Below are 18,120 nucleotides of genomic sequence, written 5' to 3' on the forward strand. Positions count from 1 at the left end.
CACTCGTGATCGGTGATCGCCAAGCTAATCGCGCACAGCGAGGCAATTAAGGCCCCCCCGTGACCGTGAGTCGACGTTGCTGTTCGCTGCCTGCAGCACAGCAACGTCGGTAGCCCCCGCGGCCTCCTACTCCGTCCCCTCCCGTCCCGTACCCGTTGCGTTGGCCGGTCTCCGTCCCCGTCTGTCTCCGCGTCTCTGGTCTCCCGCCCGCCCGGGCGGACAGGCTACCCGACACGACACACGCGCAAGAAGAGGGAGAGCGGCAGGGCGGCCGGGCGCAACCGCGCGCCATCATTGCCGCGCGCCCGGCCTCGCCTCTAGTCGCCTTCCTGCCCAGTTCCCTCCTCGCCACACGCGTGCGCACAAATAATCACGAGGCCCCCGCGGCGCCATCATTCATCCCACTGACGGACTCCTCTCTCCTTTCCTCACGCCAAGCAGGCTCACGCACACCCCGGTCGCCAGTTCTCGCAACGGCCGCAGTAGACCAGACCACGCCGCTTCTTCTTCTTCTTCCTCCTCCTCCTCCTCCTCCTCCTCCTCTTCCAAGCAGAGAGAGAAAGCCAGAGGCGGACGAGCGAGGGTGCGGGCGATGGAGCAGTACGAGGTGGTGGAGCAGATCGGCCGGGGCGCATACGGCTCAGCTTACCTCGTCCTCCACAAGGCCGAGCGCAAGAGGTGATTTTCCTTTTTTTCACATTCACACGTCGGCGTCGTCGATTCCCTTCTGCTCTGCTCCCTCGACGTGCTCCGGTTCCTGATTCCTCCCTCTGTTGTTGCTTGCCCCCTCCGGCGCAGGTACGTGATGAAGAAGATCCGCCTCTCCAAGCAGAACGATAAGTTCCAGCGGACCGCTTACCAGGAGGTAACATAAGCATCCACCCTACTAAACCCTTCTCCGATTCATTCGCCCACCCACCCCCACTCCAGCACCAAGCAGAGTCGTTCCAGATGCCCTGCTTCGCCGATGTTGTCCATGCGGCCTGCATATGCATGCACCCAGCAGGACGCTGGACGCGGCGGCGGCTCCAGCTGCAGTAATAACATGTAAAATGAAAATTGTTGGTCGACGATGGGGCCAAAAGGAACTCGGTGTTTTCTTCAAATTCGCACCCGATTTATTCTTCGTTTCTGGCTGTTCCTTTTCTGCTGCCGCAGATGTCCCTGATGGCAAGCCTCAGCAACCCGTACATCGTCCAGTACAAGGACGGATGGGTGGACGAGGTACAAACAAACATTCCTCCTGTGCGAAATTCAATTTGCCCAATCCTAATGAACTCCTAATAATGCTCCCCATTCCCGCCCGCACGTTGTCGCGTCGACTGCGAACTCAAAATTGGATTTATTCGGTGGTTGTAGGGGACCTCCGTCTGCATTGTCACAAGCTACTGCGAAGGAGGGGACATGTAAGCTGCCACCCCCAACTTCTGTTTTCCTTTTCCTTTGTAATAAATAACTTCTCGGTGAGGAATTCAGTTTTAACTGCATATATAATGTCCTGAAATTACTCTCACTGGAACCACAGGGCCGAGAGGATCAAGAAGGCAAGGGGCATCCTATTCTCAGAAGAGGTAACAAACAATACTATAATTGTGATAAGTAAATGAAATCGTACTGCTAGTAGTATTTATTAATTAATTACAGCTGCACCCAAAACTCATACCTCTGCCTTCTTGGTACTTCCGTGATGCCAGAGGGTGTGTCGGTGGTTCACGCAGTTGCTCCTCGCCCTTGACTACCTGCACTGCAACCGCGTGCTGCACCGTGATCTCAAGGTAGAAACAAATTCGTCTGTTCCCACAGGTTCATAGGACTATTTCGTCAGGTATCTTATCAGTGTCACTTAACATTTTCCTCTTTTCCTGCTGCCCTGCAGTGTTCCAACATTTTATTGACAAGGGATAACAATATCAGACTCGGTAAGATGTGAAGTGATGAATTACTGAGTCTGTCTTTATCAGATAATATGTATTTTTTTACACGAGTGAATAATAATTTACCATCTCTTTGACAGCTGATTTTGGGTTGGCGAAACTGCTCATGGAGGACCTTGCCTCGTCGGTAGGATTCACCCTTTTCACTCAAGGATTTTTAATGCAAATCAGTAAATAATGCTGGCAAAAACACATTTCTGGGTAGGAATTAGGAAACTGAACACAACTCTTCCATGAGTCATGTTCCCACACTGAATTACTAACATATATTTACAGCAGTAAATTCTACCTGATGTTGTCACCAGTATGTCTGTATGGCATTTGATATTCTGTGACATTATTTAGAACTGATCTTAAAAAAAAAAGGAAAATGCCATTCTGAAAAATAGTCGGCACAATTTCAGCATATTCCCACTAGAATATCCTAACCACCCAATAACGTAGAGTAATGTTTTGACAAAACCCATAATGCCTTGTCACTGGTAATTTAAATATCTGCAATATTTCAGGTTGTTGGAACCCCAAACTATATGTGCCCAGAAATACTAGTAGACATACCTTATGGATACAAATCCGATATATGGTCACTTGGTGAGCTCCGCATGCTACGTCTCTTAAAGTTTGTTTCTGTTATTGTATTATGATGTATGACAGAATTAAACATCTTTGGATACTTTGCTTCTTTGTACCGTCAGGTTGCTGTATGTTTGAGATTTTAGCACACCGTCCTGCATTTAAAGCTACAGTAAGTGCTGATACAACACAGCCAAATGATACAATACTTCAACATGTATGCATGTGTCTTGGTCTCTTGGAAAGTCATGAAACATTTTTCCTTTGTTGTTTGTGAAGGACATGGCAGCATTAGTCAACAAAATAAATAGATCTTCAGTATCTCCAATGCCCCCGATATACTCATCAGCACTGTGAGTTGTAATCTCATTTTTGTGATTGCCCAATTATATAGATTAGAAAAAATCTACTAAACTTGAGCCTTTCTTCCCCAGGAAGCAGATAGTGAAGAGCATGCTAAGGAAAAATCCAGAACATAGGCCTACTGTAAGTCTAAAAAAGTCAGTTAACTTTTCAGTCAAGGCCTCAAGGGTGCCGACACAAGGTTAACATTCCCTGAAAATTTTACAGGCTGGGGAGCTGCTGAGGCATCCACATCTGCAACCATATCTGGCTGAATCGTGCAGCTGTTCACCAATCTATCTTCCAGTGAAACCCAACAAAAGTAACCTGGTAGACAAGCAACCAAAGAAGCCAAGCAGTGGCAGAAAGCAACCTGTCAAAGCTAATGGATCCAATGAAACATTAGAAACTGCAGCAGAGCACACTGTGGAAGCAAGAGACAGCTCCACGAACTTTTCAGACGTATCAACTATTGGTACCCAGGAAGCCTTGATTTTGCAAATGCCGGTGGATCTTGATGCCAGAAGCAAAGAACAGCAGAACAGTGATGTTCTATCACTTCAGCATGCAGCGGAGAACTTGATGGCGACAACTGATCGACAGATTGATGCGACCATACGTCTTAAAGCTATAAGAACCAGTAATGTAAAAGAGGAGGCCCCAGTCACTGTTTCAAATCAAAAGTTTAACGAAGCACCAATACCAAATGAGGAATTGACAATTGGAGTAGTGCAGGAACAAAAGAAGGATGTGAAGCCACGCTCTTATCCGCCAGCAAAACCAGAGTTGTGTGACACAACTATAACAGAGGAATCATCACCAATTAGCACACTAAAACTGGCACATGCAGAGAGTGCACCTGCGGAGTGGGATCATCTGAACATAGTTCAGCAGAGAGCCGATGCTCTGGAGTCACTCCTCGAGCTCTGCGCGAAGCTCCTGGAGCAGGAGAGGCTCGATGAGCTCGCAGGTGTTCTTCGGCCATTCGGTGAAGGAGCCGTGTCATCCAGAGAGACGGCAATATGGCTGACCAAGAGCCTGATGACTCCACCAAAGTTTGGAGAGTCCCCAACAAAGCTTCTGTAACAGCGATTCATTTGAGTATTTTGTTTTTCGACGAGTGCCATTTCGAGAGTGTACATAGCTTCAACAGAATTCAAGATTGCTGTGCTTACCGAGGCTTGAGCTTTATTTTTCTTGATGTATATGGTTTGCATGACAGCAGCCATTGTGAGCACTGACTATTTATTTATCGCCTTATTTATTTATTGTACAATGTAGCATGAGCATAATGTCTGCTTCTGCAAGTGTTGGGAGAAATAATGGAAATCGTGCCGACTCCATTTCTGTTTACTTAGTACGTTCATTGGAGCTGTAAATCGTTGGCCACATGTACCTTCCTCAGCCCATACCAACTAGAATTACTGAATGGAAGCATAACAGCTGCCGGTAGGCTGAACCAAGGAACAGGTTAGTTCTGGAATTCTGATGTCGAGTTTACTGAATTACTAGAATCCAGTGTATGTACAATAAAAAATGGGCACTGCCTCAAGATGTGATGTCACAAAGTGAACTTGTGGTGCAGAATTCCACAAGACCATCATATCCGGGCTGTCGGTCGCTAGGAGGCTGGCAACGGACCTCTACATATCGAGTATTCGAGTGTGATCTTGTCCTGTCTTGATTCCTGTCTGTAGATCGAACCCCGTTTTCTGGACAGGCTTGCCACCCTTTTCCTTCAGCAACACCGCGGAAAGGAGCCTTTGCCGTGCTTGGAAGAAAGATAAGAGGCTCTGTAGTTGGTGATTTTGCAATGCACGAGGGAATATAGGAAACGCCGCGCTCATCTGCCATCTCCTCCGTTATTATGCTTGTGCTGTACTGCCTGTGCTATGCTTCCAAGACAGGGCCAAGCTATCCTTCCCTTGCTCCCTCTAACAAGTGACAACCCATCCCATGACTGCTCCAGCGCACCAGCCACCAGGGAGGGCTGCGATCAACTTGCAGCATCCCTGGCTGCGGCTGTATGTACAATGCCCCAGAATGGATCGCTGATGCCTCGCCTTGGAACTGGAACACGGATGAGAACGCAGTCCCGTTGGCTGGCGGCGAGCCGGCGACGGCAGACGAGCCGCCCCAGCCTTGTTCTTCCGGCTTGGGCTATTAGTAGCCCATTAGGAAGTCTGATTTCGGTCCATTGTACTAGGCCGAAGCCTAAGCATTTTGGACCATTAGGAAGTTCTGGAAACAGTTTCAAAGAGATGTTCTTCCTTCCCCAGTCATTCTGAGGTCACGATCAAATCTGTTGCCATGAAGATTATCTCAACTAGCACACTGAAATTGGCGCACACATAGAGCGCGCCTGCAGAGTTGGATCATCTGAACATAGTTCAGCAGAGAGTCGATGCTCTAGAGTAGTAGAGTGACTCCTCAACCTCTGCACGAAGCTCCCGGAGCAGAGCAGGAGTAGATCGATTTGGGGATTTTTGTTTTTCGAGTGCCATTTCGAGAGTGCATATAGTTTCACCAGAATTCAAGATCGTCGTGCTTAATTACTGAATACGGAGGCTATCTTTACATGGCACCAGACATTCGGCCTGTTCGCTGGTTGGTTTGTGGACTGGTTTGGGCTGACTGGTGCTGATTTGTTGTGAGAGGAAAACACTGTTGGCTGGCTGGTTTGGGCTGGCTGAGACCAACAAGCGAACAGGGAGATTGTGAGCGCTGACTACTTTTTATTTATTGTATGTACAATGTAGCATGGGCATCCTGTCTGCTTCTACAAGTGTTCAAGAAATAATAGAAATCATGCCGATTTCATTTCTATTTGCTTAGTATGTTCATAAGATTTGTAAATTGTTGGACACATGCCTACTAACTGGAATTACTGAATGTTAAGTTAAATGGAAATATACTAGATTCAGTGAATAGGGGAACTTGTCTATGTACAAGGAACAGATGTTCGGAATCCTGATATTGAGTCACTTAATTAGAATACAAACTTCCAAAGTACGAATAAATTGGCGCATAATTCCCAAGATTCCTTTTTTTTACAAAGTACGTAAACCTGTAGCGCATAATTCAACAACACTATCATACCCTGGCTGTCGGGCGGTAAGAGGCTGGCAACCGACCTCTGCATTGTCTTGATTCCTGTGCGTGGATCAACCCCCTTTCGTGGACAGGCTTGTCACCCTTTCTTTCAGCAACGTATTTTCGGTTTGTTTTTTTAGTTGGAATAGTGTTTTTCTCTCACAACAAATCAGTCGGAACAATGTTTCGGCTCGTTTTTTCAGCAAAGCGAACGGGCCGTCGTGGAAGGAGCCTTTGCCGTGCTTGGAAGCAAGAGGCTCCGACTCTCTGTACTTGGGTGCTTCTGCATGGAAGGCAGGAGAGAAAAGAGAGGGGAACGCCGCACTCATCTCCTCAGTTGGTCCATCCGAATGTCTTTCTATTGCTTTATGCGCGTGCGCATGTTCAGCGAAAAGATTAGAGCTTTCTTACTGAGATGTGCGCAAGTTGAAATCACCGATTAGATGTTGGATTCGTATCGTTAGACCTCAATCCACATCCAATCCATCTCAACATATGTGAATTAATACGAATCCAACTATATCTAAACCAGACCTTACAGCAGATGGAGTGCGTAATGACCCACATGGATTTATAATGAACCACGGGGATATTATTTTGCTTTTTTTGCGAGAGGGGATATTATTATTTTGCTAGTATTTCATTACTCACCTAGATTGATGATGCGGGAATCATAATCGAAGAAGCGCTATTCACATTATTCGACGGCCCAAATTTTAAAGGTCCAGAAGTCAGCAGAGCAAACGAGGTAAGCGGCACCAGAGGCAGAAGGACCGTAAGGCCCAGCCCAACCTCCAAACCAAGAGACCAGCCAGGAAACAATTTGGCTTGAGAAAATTAGTTTCTTGGCCCTAAAGAGTTGTGCTTAGTTTTTCTTGGCCCTTTTTACTTTTGAACTTGCCGATTTGGCTCCAAAACGAGTTTGGTTTTTTTTCTTGGATTTTCGTTTCTTTGATGGTCTAACGGTGTCAACTTGTACGTTTCTAGCTGCCTACTATCAATAATTTTCCAGAATAAGGTACAAGCATAAAATAACTATTTAATCAATAATTTTCCAAAATAAGCATGGAATCATTATTTATATTTGGTTTTACTCATTGTAAGACTAGGTGGGGGTGGTTGTGTTTTTTACTTCTAGTACCTAGCCGGCTAGCCCTGCAATGAGTAAAGATTAAACAAGGATCACATGCCTATAAAAAATCATAGGTATATAAAACAAGGGGCACATGCATAGCAAAAATTAAAGGCATCAAAGACTATGCTTCTACAAGAAGCAAAATAAGACTTAGCCTTTCATTTTTAACATGTGACCCTTATTTTATATATAGCAAAAGGCCGAGAAAGGTGTGAGTTGCCCTGGTGCCGTGACGCTTGTTTTATAGCTCCCTCCCTCCGCGCTCCGCTCTCGGTAGCCGATGTGGTGCTAAACTGCTAGCGCTTTCCCTCACCCACAAACGCAGGGGCTGAGGGCAGGCGGGTGGGGTCGGGCAACCAGAGTCCAGAGCGATGAAAGTGAAACTAGGCCATGTTCTATGGTTGGGCTTCGCGTCACATTCGGACCATTGCTTGGGCAGGGGAGCCTGCAGACTCGTACGGTCTAGATTCACAGACGGCCCAAAGAGCATCGATTCGCCGACTGTTTCACTCATTGCCATCTCATAGCAGAATTAAATTACCTATGCACCCCCATGGTAGATGATCGACACGTGGCAGAATAGAATATCACGTGGACACCAGGCAACATGTGTGGAGGATAAATTTAGAAAGCCGAGGACAACATGCAGGGACCAGGTATTGCAGACTTTACTGGCCGTGGGATTTGGTTACTGTACACGTGTCAATAATCCACCTTTGGGGGTGCACAGGTGATGGTTTGAACCCAGGATCCACCCAATTTAATTCCACCTCACAGCTACTCACACCCACTCTAGCATTTGTCTTTTTTTTTAAAAAAAAATTCTCACCATCAAGCATGCATGGAATCATTGCCAAAGGCGACTAGTAGAAAAGATGAGGTCCACCTGATATCATGAAAATTTTCTCAAAGTAAGATTTATAGATTGACATTGTTTGTTTGTTTGTTTTTTCTCTCAAGAAAGAAGTGATCATCACCAGACATCGAGGCTTTAGCCTAGGAAGCAAGGGAGGTCATGCTGGAGGGCGCCTGCTGTGCTGCCAGGTGAGCATATGCAGGCATGCAGCCCTCGATCATTCTGATTCCTCTACAAAGCAAAGCATTTCATGCTACTAATAATATTACTTTAACATAATATCTCCGCATGCAGATATGCTTTGCTCTATCTGAATAGCCTCATTCATCTCTGCACTGCACATTGGGGATATGCAGCCTGTTCGTTTGGCTGTGCCCTGTCGTAAACGATCGTAAATTTCTAGCCGGAACAGTATTTTTCTCTCAAACAAACCAGCCAGCAGTACTTCTTCACGAATCAGTAACAATATGAACCAGCCAACCTAATATAGGCTGATGGAGTGGGAAGGTACGGTACGCTTGTCGGGAATGGCAGTGCAGATCCAATCACATTGGGGCGCCGGCCGGGCCATCCAGATCACCGATTCGCCGGGGGAGGCAGGCGTCGCCTCACGCCGGGTCGATACGTGTCGGGAGCAGCCTGCAGAAGTGTTAAGTTGTTTAAACATGATCAAAATTATAGTAAATTTATTCATACTTATGTCTCCAAATTGATAGATTATGAAAGTATATTTCATAACTATTTTATATCATAATAAATGCTAGCTTTTTTTTATATATTTGGTCAAATAAAAGGTTTCTTGAAATGTGAGAATTGCAGGGAGTACCGTACCGCGATCGAATCGATGCGCTCTTGTGTGTATGCTTTATTTATCTCAGCTGGCCGGGCCCCAACGACCACTCCTCTCATTCAGTCATTCTCAAAGGATCGATCCATCAGGAGCTGTGGTGTGTAGCTTTGATTAGCCACGAAGCAACAAATCCGGACTGGGACAATCTCAATCTCCTGGCGGATAAGGGGAATAATTTATATAATCGTGTGGATGAGGATAAGGCCGTGATCATGCATCTTGGAACACCCACGTATATACGAGCGGCCTCTGTGTGTGTATGTATGTATGTATGTATGTATATGTGTATGTATGTATGTATGTATGCATGCATGTATATGTATGTATATACGTATGTATGTATATATGTATATGTATATGTATATATATGTGTGTGTATGCGTGATGGTAAATATATATATATATGGTCAAAGGAATGTTTAATTTGATATAATAAGTGGTAGACCACCAGTTTTGTGGCACTAACTAAGAACATGCGTGATGGTAAATTTAAAGGCAGTACTAGCTAGTTTGTGGTGCACTGTATGCTCTCGCCTGCTTGTACGTACGTACGTAGAAGCTAAGAGAACACTACACACACCTGCTAGCTCCTGAAAGTCCTTCCGGTCGGCCCGTCTACATCATATCAAACAGTCTTTCGATAGCTAGGGAAGAAATTGTTCCATGGGCCCCACACTCCACAATCGAATAAGCATCACATGGGAACGAGAGTGAAGAAGAAGAAGAAAAAACTAAACTAAAGCAAAACATGTATGACCGCAACCGTACTCCTCTCCTGCATCAGTGCATCGATCAGCAAATCAACGACTGAGGCCAAACTGCATGTAGCTGTGCTGCATCCACAGCCAGAAATGATTAAAAATGATCTAAAGAGTTCCCTCGAAAAATCGATCAAGTTGGAATCAAGGATAGATATCGCGAACCACGGTTGATAGTAACTTGTTTGGTTGTATACCATTTATGTAATATCGAAGTTTGAATTAGTCTGTTAGGAAGGTCCAGTCATAGCTGTTAGACCATCTAGGGTGCTCGTCAAAAGCGTGTCATTTGTATGTTTGAACTCTTCTTCTTAATTACAATGATACGCAAATCCTTTGCGTATTCGAGAAAAAAAAACACGGTTGACAGTAACTTGTACATTGATAATTCAATCACCATGCATCCACTATCAGAGGAACTGTCCAATTCCACTTTTATTACTAGCTGGAATATGGTGATCATGAGAGTATGTTTTTGGTGTATCTGTTGGCTTTAGTAGTGGACCACATAATTAGGCGTCTACTGACCATTAACCTCAGTTAGTGCAAGGACATTTCATGCTTGCACCACTGATATATAATAAACTACATGTTCTAGTAGGTTTCCATTTTTGACCAGAGATTTCTAGGTTGGTTTAGTCTATTGCGAAATGCTCCACCATTAGTTCCATCTAAGGTAACTCTATACCCAGCTTAAGGGAATAACTATCCTGGGGACCGAAAAGAAAACCTGCATCCCTTTTTATCTCCCTCTTGAGCGTTCTTCACGTCTCCTGATATCACGTCGTCCTTACAAGTCCCAATGCAACATAAAGCACCGATCGATGGTATCGAAAGGTACTGAATGTTTGTCTTGTTTGGATCAGTGGTTCAGACTCAATGTTCTCCCGACACTGAAAAATCGCCTCCTTTTTTCCTTCATGCTGCCAAAGGGTTTTCACCTTTTCGTGCATCTTTTTTTTATGTGATAATAATGCCACGAAAAAAATCGCGGGCTATAGAATTTAGCGGGAGCATGTCCCGGACGCTATCGGCGCTATAGCGGCAGCCAAACACAGTAGCGTCAGATGGCTGAGCACACTGTAGCGGCGCTATAGCGACGCTATAGCGCGCTATTTATATACAGCCAGGCAACATATGATAAACTCATAAACATCTTCTAAACTGATAATCATATGACAATCATAACTTCATAAGAGCAAACATGCAACATATTCATAGTTTCATACAGTCCAAAAAGGCATATAAAGCCATAAACAACAAAACCACATTCATAAGGTTCAAACAGCCATAACGGCTTAAGCATAAGTGCTTAAACCACATCAAACATCCATAAGGTTCAAACAGGCATAACTATTAAGTCTTGATAAATAGTCAAACAGGCAAACAGCCAAAAAGGCTAAAGCATAAGACCATAAGTGCATAAGCATAACCACATCACATCGCCACATCGGCACATCCACATCATTCAGCCTCAGAATCAAAACTAGAATCAGATGCCATATCAATGTCATTTTCTCCATCAGAAGATGAACTAGATAACTCATCATCCTCATCAGTAGTAGGGATGAACCTCTTCCTCTTCCTGGTCTGGTTACCTCCCTTTCTTTTTTCTTGTCCTTGAGGTGCAGCTGCAACTCCCTGTGATGATGCTCCAATTTCTCCTTCCTGCTCTGGATCTACTTCTGTTGGCTTAATGCCAGTGATCCACTCATTGTCTTCATCTTCTAAAGCATCACGAACAGGTTTCTCAAGGGGATCCCTGTCCTTGTTGTCCTTCTTTTGCCTCAGTTTTGAGTTGAACTTGACAAACACAAGATCCCTCATTCTGTCATGAAGTAGCCTGTTGCGTCTCTTTGTGTGGACCTGCATAGGTTTGATGCCATTATTTGAAAATTCAATAACAAAACAGGATTGAATAATTGCACAAATGAACGTAGGAATCAGTAAGTCAGAATGTCAGATTCATACTTGTTCAAATGAACTCCAGCATCTCTCACAAGCTGATGAACTGCATGTCAAACTTAGAATTCTAGCAGCTAACTTTCTGAGGTTTGGTGCACTACTTCCATGATTCAACCATCACTTAGCTAAATTACAAAAAAGTGGAAAATAGAGGACAATGTAAATTATTTGCCAAGAGAAAACAGTATATAAGAAATTTATTTGCCAGAGGACAATTTTTCATACCTAGATCAAAATGAATATTTTTGCACTGCCTTTTAGCAATGTCTTTGCCAAAGGATCCTTCAGCATCCTAAAACTTTTGAAGCTCTTCTATAATCTTGTCCTGAGTGTCTTCATTTGGAACAAGCTTTGTAATGCAAGTTATTACACCATCTCTAAATGATTCATTCTCCTCTATATCCTTCTTGTTTTGATAATAATAGAAAGGGTTCAAGTAGTAACCAGCCCTATGTAAAGGTGTCTTTAGCTTACTGTCCCACCTTTTGTCAATGAAGTGAAAAACTTCCTCAAACTTTTTCCTGTCATTGTTAAACCTCTTAGAGATCTCATTCTTAGCCTCTAGTAGATACCCATACAAGAACCCCATTGCTGGCACATCACTGTCCATTCTCCTCAACACAGTAGCTAATGGCTCAAAGTAATTAACAACAGTCTCAACTCCTTTCCAGAAAGTTTCAGACCTCACAATCTTGTTTGCTTTCTTCCCTTTGACACTCTTTAGGTAGCCTAGTTCACTGAGCTCATCTTCCCTAAAAAGCCTCTGCAATTACTTCTTGTTTTCTAGCAAGCTCTTCAAGTTCAGATAAGCTGTAGCAAACCTTGTGACACCACACCTCACCAAATCTCTAGAAAGATACTTCCTCATCAGGTTCAAAACTCTAGTATGGCATACAGAAAAACAGTCAAGCACTTTGCTTTGCTAATTGTTGCTGCCACTCTTGGCATCTTTCCTATGTCTTCCAGCATTAGATCAATGGTATGGGTAGCACAACTATTCCAGAAAATAGAGGGGTGCTTTGCTTTCAACAAACTTGCTGCTGCCTCATTTGGTCTTGCATTGTCAGTCACAACTTGAACTACATTTTGCACCCCTATTTCCTCAATACATTTAGCAACCAGTTCAAAAATGTATCTACCATCTTTCTTCATAGCTGAGCAATCCACTGAATCAAGAAAACAAACTCCATATGCACTATGAACTACCAAATTCATCACACCTCTACCTCTCTTGTCTGTCCAAGCATCTGTCATAACTGAGCATCCATTTAGCTCCCAAGACTCTTGGTGAGACTTCAATAAATCTTACACTTTCCTCTTCCTTTTTTGTAAGAATTTCCCACTCATCTCATATGGAGTTGGCCCTCTCAAGTTTCTGCCAAAGTCTCCAATAGCCTCAAGCATAAGATCAGAGCTAGGTAGTGTAACAGCGTTGTGTGGGATACTAGCTTCATAAAAAAACTGACAGATGTACTCACATGCTCTGTCCCTCTTCTCTTCCCTTTTTTTAGTTGACAGCTTGGATTGAACCTTATCAGCAACAACAGATTTGCCCTTCCTTGCAGCCACTATTTCTTCTGGTGTCAGTTTACAGAACTTATCAATAGGACCTGAAGAAGCACCTTTGCCACTCACCTTCTTCAACACAATAACTGAATTGAGTTCTTCATCACTCTGTTCCTCTCCTTCAGAATGGCTCAAATCAACTTTAGCTCTATCATCTTCTTTCTCCTTACTCTTCCTTTGCTTGTTATCCATCTTCTTTGATAGCAACTTAACCATTTCTTTTTGCACATCAGATGGAACTTTAGTACACTTTGCAACACCACATTTAGGAACTTTACCAAGGTGGTACTTGATTCTAGTTATTCCACCATGATAAGTGTTGTCACAGTAGTTGCACTTGAGAGAACCTTTCTTGTTCACATCTGGCATTGTGCAGTGCTTCCAAGCTGGGTCAGATGCTTCATTTGATTGGTTGCCTGTGGATGCAGTGCTAGATAAGCCTACAAAGTGGACATAACAGAATTAATAAGTGCTTGCTCATTGTCTCATTGTGATGATAACTGATAATTAATAAGTGGACACCACATTTCAATCAATAAATAAAGTAATAAACTGATAGCCATACTTTTCCAAAGTTTAGTTACTCTGTGGGAATGACAAACATACAGTAGCAAAATGTATGGTAGAAAAATTCAAATCTTAGAAGTAGAATCATGCATTCCAGAAGTACTCAGTAATCATCTGCCAGTAAGTACAGTAACAAATTTCATTTTAGTTTTCATTTTTCAACATCATATTCATATATAAAAAACCTGAGCTCTCCTAATTAGACTATTCAGAGAGATACAATCATGGAGGGCAATAGAACATGCCATGTTCCTAAATGAACTAATCAAGTAGTAAATCAAAGTATCAAACACATCTCCATAACACAGTGATGACTGATGACACAACCAAAGGTAAGCATCTAGCATATGCATCTCCATCACCAAAGAACAGGGGAGAAGAACAGGGGAGAAGAAATTACCTATTGTTGGCGCATTGCCATCAAGACTTCGATTGGTTTCGCTTGGCTCACTTGAAGGAGTGCGCCCAGCCTGCCGCCGTGGCCCTGGCTCCCGTCGTCGCCCAGGCTGCGGCCATCTCCCAGCGTGGGAGGGTGGAGTGGGAGGGCGGACACCGGACGCGGAGGGTGGAGGTCGAGAGTTCGGGTGGAGGGCGCGGTCGCCCAGCGGCCGTCGTCGCCCAGGAGGTCGGGTCGAGTGGCCAGGGTGAGGAACTGACGATGGACTAGGGTTCCAGCACTTTTGGCTCATGTATGTTTCCCTGAATCGGGCCCTTAGTGGGCTATATCTGACCAGGCCGCGTTTTTTTTGGGTCAGCCAGAGAAATAGCAATAGCGGCCATTTAGCGGCGCTATGGCGCTAAAGCAGTTTAGCGGCGCTATAGCGCGATATAGCGGCAATAGCGCGCATAGCGCGAATATGAGTAATATCGTCGTGCCAAGTCCTCTGGGCCGCTATAGCGGCGCTATAGCGCCGAAATAGCGCGCTATTTTTTCGTGGTAATAATGCAATTGATCAAGCAATGCTAACTATTTCTGGTAAATAGTATTCTCCTTGGAGCTATTTGGTAATCACATGCGTGGCCTTAGGAATTTGATAGGAATTTTATAGATTAGTTCATTTTTAAAGAAAAAAAACCAGGAAATATAGGAAAAATCTTGTATTCCAAAAGAAACCTTATTAGGGCTAGAAAAATAGCAATATTGTAGATTGTTCTTGATATCTATATCATGTGTTGGGCTCTTGCAAAATAATAATTTATTGTTGTATTAATCTTAGAAAAAAAATTCAAATTTAACATGTCAGCATCATGGGAATCTAGGCTCTCTATGTATCGCCTACATCTTCTAAAGCGGATAGGGTGTAGGCCCAGCCTATATACCAATAAAAACCTATTGACCAAGATGTGGTGGAGCCGAGGATAGGGGTTTAGGATTGCCCTCCCAGACAAGGTATGTCGACCAGGCGACCATGCACCACAAGGCGCCGGTGAGGTGAGCGAGAGAGTGACTGGTGGGGAGGGTTTCAGTTGTATAGTAATGTCGGTTTTGATATAACCAACGGTAAAAAATATCATAAGAAAAAACCATTTATTTGTTTGTGAGTTCATTTTAGAAGAAAAGGAAAATGTTTACTTAACCCCGCAAACTGTTAGTGCTTATCTATTTCGCCCTCTCGCCTATAAAACTAGTTATTCTACCCCTTCAACTACTGAAAACCATCTAAATAACCAACCAAGGCGGTTTTGCGGATGTGTGGCATATTATACCCATGCTTGCACGCAGACCCATATGTTCCCTCCCTCTCCCTACTATTTCTAGGTGAAGAAAGTCTACTAATCCCCCTCCACTATTGGTTGTTGTCTACTTCACCCCCTCACCTATAATACCAGATATTCTACCCCTCAAATTATTAAAAACCGTTTAAATAACCCCCTGAGGTGGTTTTGAAAGTGGTTTTGCCCACGTGGCATATTAAAAAGTCTATATAACCCCCTAACATATCAAGAGTTGACTGCATGACCCCCTCAACTATAAAATGTTATATTGTAGCCCTTAAAGCATCTAATAATGTTTAAATGATGGTCATGTAGGGTCATTTGGACATTGTATCTCACAACATTGGCTCAAGCACACATGCCTGCACATAGGCCCATCGACTGTCTCCCTCTCTGAACTCTTTTGCAGGCTTGTGCTACTGTCCGATGAGCACCACCTTGTTTCCTACTCCACCTCATGCACTCCTCAACGACATTGAGCATATGCACTATGGTTGCGCCCTTGTGATCCGGCTCCTCCCACATCCTTGCCCCCTATGGCTTTCTCCTCCAATGGCTACCTAAAAAACTAAAGGACAACCGGATGGGGGATGTGGGAAGGCCTAAACGATGATGATGTAGGTGTGGCATTCTTAAGCTCAATGCCATCGATGAGTGATGGGAGGTAAAGCAGGAGACAAGATGTCACATGTCGCTCGTTGGGTGGTGGGTCAGCCTAGAAAGAGTGGGGATGTGGAGGCAACAAATGGCCTGTGTGCAAACATGTGTGTTTAGGCCAGTGTGGCAGGATACAACGTCCAAATGACCCTAAAGACCACCTGATGAGTCATTTGAACATTATTTTGATGCTTTACGAGCTATAATATCATGTTTTATAGTTGAGGGAGTCATGTAGTCAACTCTTCATACGTTAGGGGTTATATAGACATTTAATATGTTGCGTCAGCAAAACCACCTTCAAAACCACCTTAGGCAGTTATTTAAACGGTTTTCAATAGTTTGAGGGGTAAAATACCTGGTTTTATAGGTGAGAGTCTAAAGTAGACAACTACCATCAGTTGAGGGGGTTAAGTAGACTTTTTCCATTTCTAGGTCGACCCACCGTCTAACGAGTAGCATGCGACATCCCATCTCTCGCTCCACCTCCCAACACTCTTTGACGGCATTGAGCTCACGCACCGTATCTGCGCCCTTGTCATCCAAACCCCTCCCACATCTTCCATTCGGTTGCTTATTCAGCCCTTCAGTTTTTTAGGTAGCCATAGGAGGAGAAAGCTAGTGGGAAGAGTTGAGAGGGGTCGAATGACAAGGATGCGAGCGCAGTGCTTGGGTTCAATGTCGTCAAGGAGCGCCATGAGGTGGAGCAAGAGACATGACACCACTTGATGATCATCGGACGGTGGCGCAAGCCTAGAAAGAGTAGGGAGAGAGAGGGAGGGAACAGATGGGCTTGCATTCAAGCATGAGTAATACTTACTTATTCCATTGTGGTGAGATACGGTGAAAGGTCCTAAATGGCTAAAGGGAGGTGAATAGCCTATAAAAATTTCTACAAATAAACTAGAGCAAGAGGTTAGTACACTAAATGATGAAATGCAATTTTGCTCTAGCTCTACAAGGGTTGCAAGCCACCTATTCAACAATTCTAGTTGCTATGATCACAAGGCATAAACAATGGCTATATCACTACTCACTAACAGCTCTCAACAAGTCTACACTAAAGAGCTCCACTAGGTGATACTTAACTAGCAAGCAAGACAAGCTCTCAAAACAAATTACACTAAAGAGCTTGATAACTAGTTTGTAAGGAATGCAAAAGAGTGAGTATGGTGATTATACCACCGTGTCGAGGAATAAACCAATCACAAGATGAAGACAATCCAATCACCGGGAGAAATACAATCATACAAGAGACACAAGATTTTTCTCTTGAGGTTCACGTGCTTACCGGTACGCTAGTCCCTGTTATGTCGACCAATACTTGGTGGTTCTGCAGCTAAGAGGTGTTGCATGAACCTTGCCCACACAATTGGACACCGCAAGAACCTACCCACAAGTGAGGTAGCTCAATGACATGAGCAATGTACTAGAGTTGCCTTTGGTGCTCCGCCGGGGAAGGCACAAGACCCCTCACAAGCAACTGATCGAGGCCGAAGACATCACTATCCGAAGATCCATCACTATCCCAAGTGACCATATAGCCTCCACCCATCTTCTTCTTTTGGAAGGTCATCTTCTTCTCCTTCTTCTCCTTCTTTTCTTTCTTGTCCTTCTTGTGCTTCTTCTTCTCATCCTCATCATTGTCACTATTGTAGGGACAATCTGCTACAACATGATTGGGGCTCTTGCAATTGTAGCATCTCCTCACATATTCTTTGCTCTTGTTGTTGTCTCTTCTCTTTCTTGCACCATAGCCCTTCTTCTTCATGAATCTTCCAAACTTGTGCACAAAAAAGAGCCATGGCTTCATCATCAATGTCACTAGCATCTTCATCATCACTTGATTCTTCTTTCATGGACTTGCCCTTGTTCTTGGATGATGAGCTAGCCTTGAATGCCACACTCTTCTTCTTCTTGTCTTCATCTTCCTTCTTGTCATCCTTGTCAACCCCCTCCCTTTCCACACGGTATGTCTCTTGTGTTATGACATCACCTAGTACTTGGTTAGGGGTGAGTTGCTTCAATCCTCCTCTAATGATGATCAATCTCGATGTCTGAAATCTAGGAGGTAAGCACATCAGGAACCGATGAGAGACATCATCATC

General features: G+C 44.1%; 2 protein-coding genes across 2 annotated transcripts; one reads left to right on the forward strand and one right to left on the reverse strand.

Moving 5' to 3' along the window:
• The first annotated feature begins 305 nt into the window (after window positions 1–305).
• On the forward strand, window positions 306–4,202 carry LOC136477563 (serine/threonine-protein kinase Nek6-like). The gene is made up of 13 exons (XM_066475766.1): window positions 306–678; window positions 799–865; window positions 1,159–1,224; window positions 1,360–1,406; window positions 1,526–1,571; window positions 1,695–1,775; window positions 1,877–1,919; window positions 2,015–2,061; window positions 2,444–2,525; window positions 2,630–2,679; window positions 2,787–2,860; window positions 2,942–2,993; window positions 3,078–4,202. Exons 1-13 carry the CDS (start codon window positions 593–595, stop codon window positions 3,933–3,935), a joined length of 1,599 nt encoding a protein of 532 aa, XP_066331863.1. The 5' UTR covers window positions 306–592; the 3' UTR covers window positions 3,936–4,202.
• Window positions 4,203–11,005: 6,803 nt separating this feature from the next.
• On the reverse strand, window positions 11,006–12,095 carry LOC136470200 (uncharacterized). The gene is made up of 2 exons (XM_066468125.1): window positions 11,877–12,095; window positions 11,006–11,407 (listed from the first exon to the last, which is right to left on the reverse strand). Exons 1-2 carry the CDS (start codon window positions 12,093–12,095, stop codon window positions 11,006–11,008), a joined length of 621 nt encoding a protein of 206 aa, XP_066324222.1.
• Between the last annotated feature and the right edge of the window lie 6,025 nt (window positions 12,096–18,120).

This window comes from Miscanthus floridulus, chromosome 8, assembly GCF_019320115.1.
Source record: "Miscanthus floridulus cultivar M001 chromosome 8, ASM1932011v1, whole genome shotgun sequence".
NCBI classification, from domain to species: Eukaryota; Viridiplantae; Streptophyta; class Magnoliopsida; order Poales; family Poaceae; genus Miscanthus; species Miscanthus floridulus.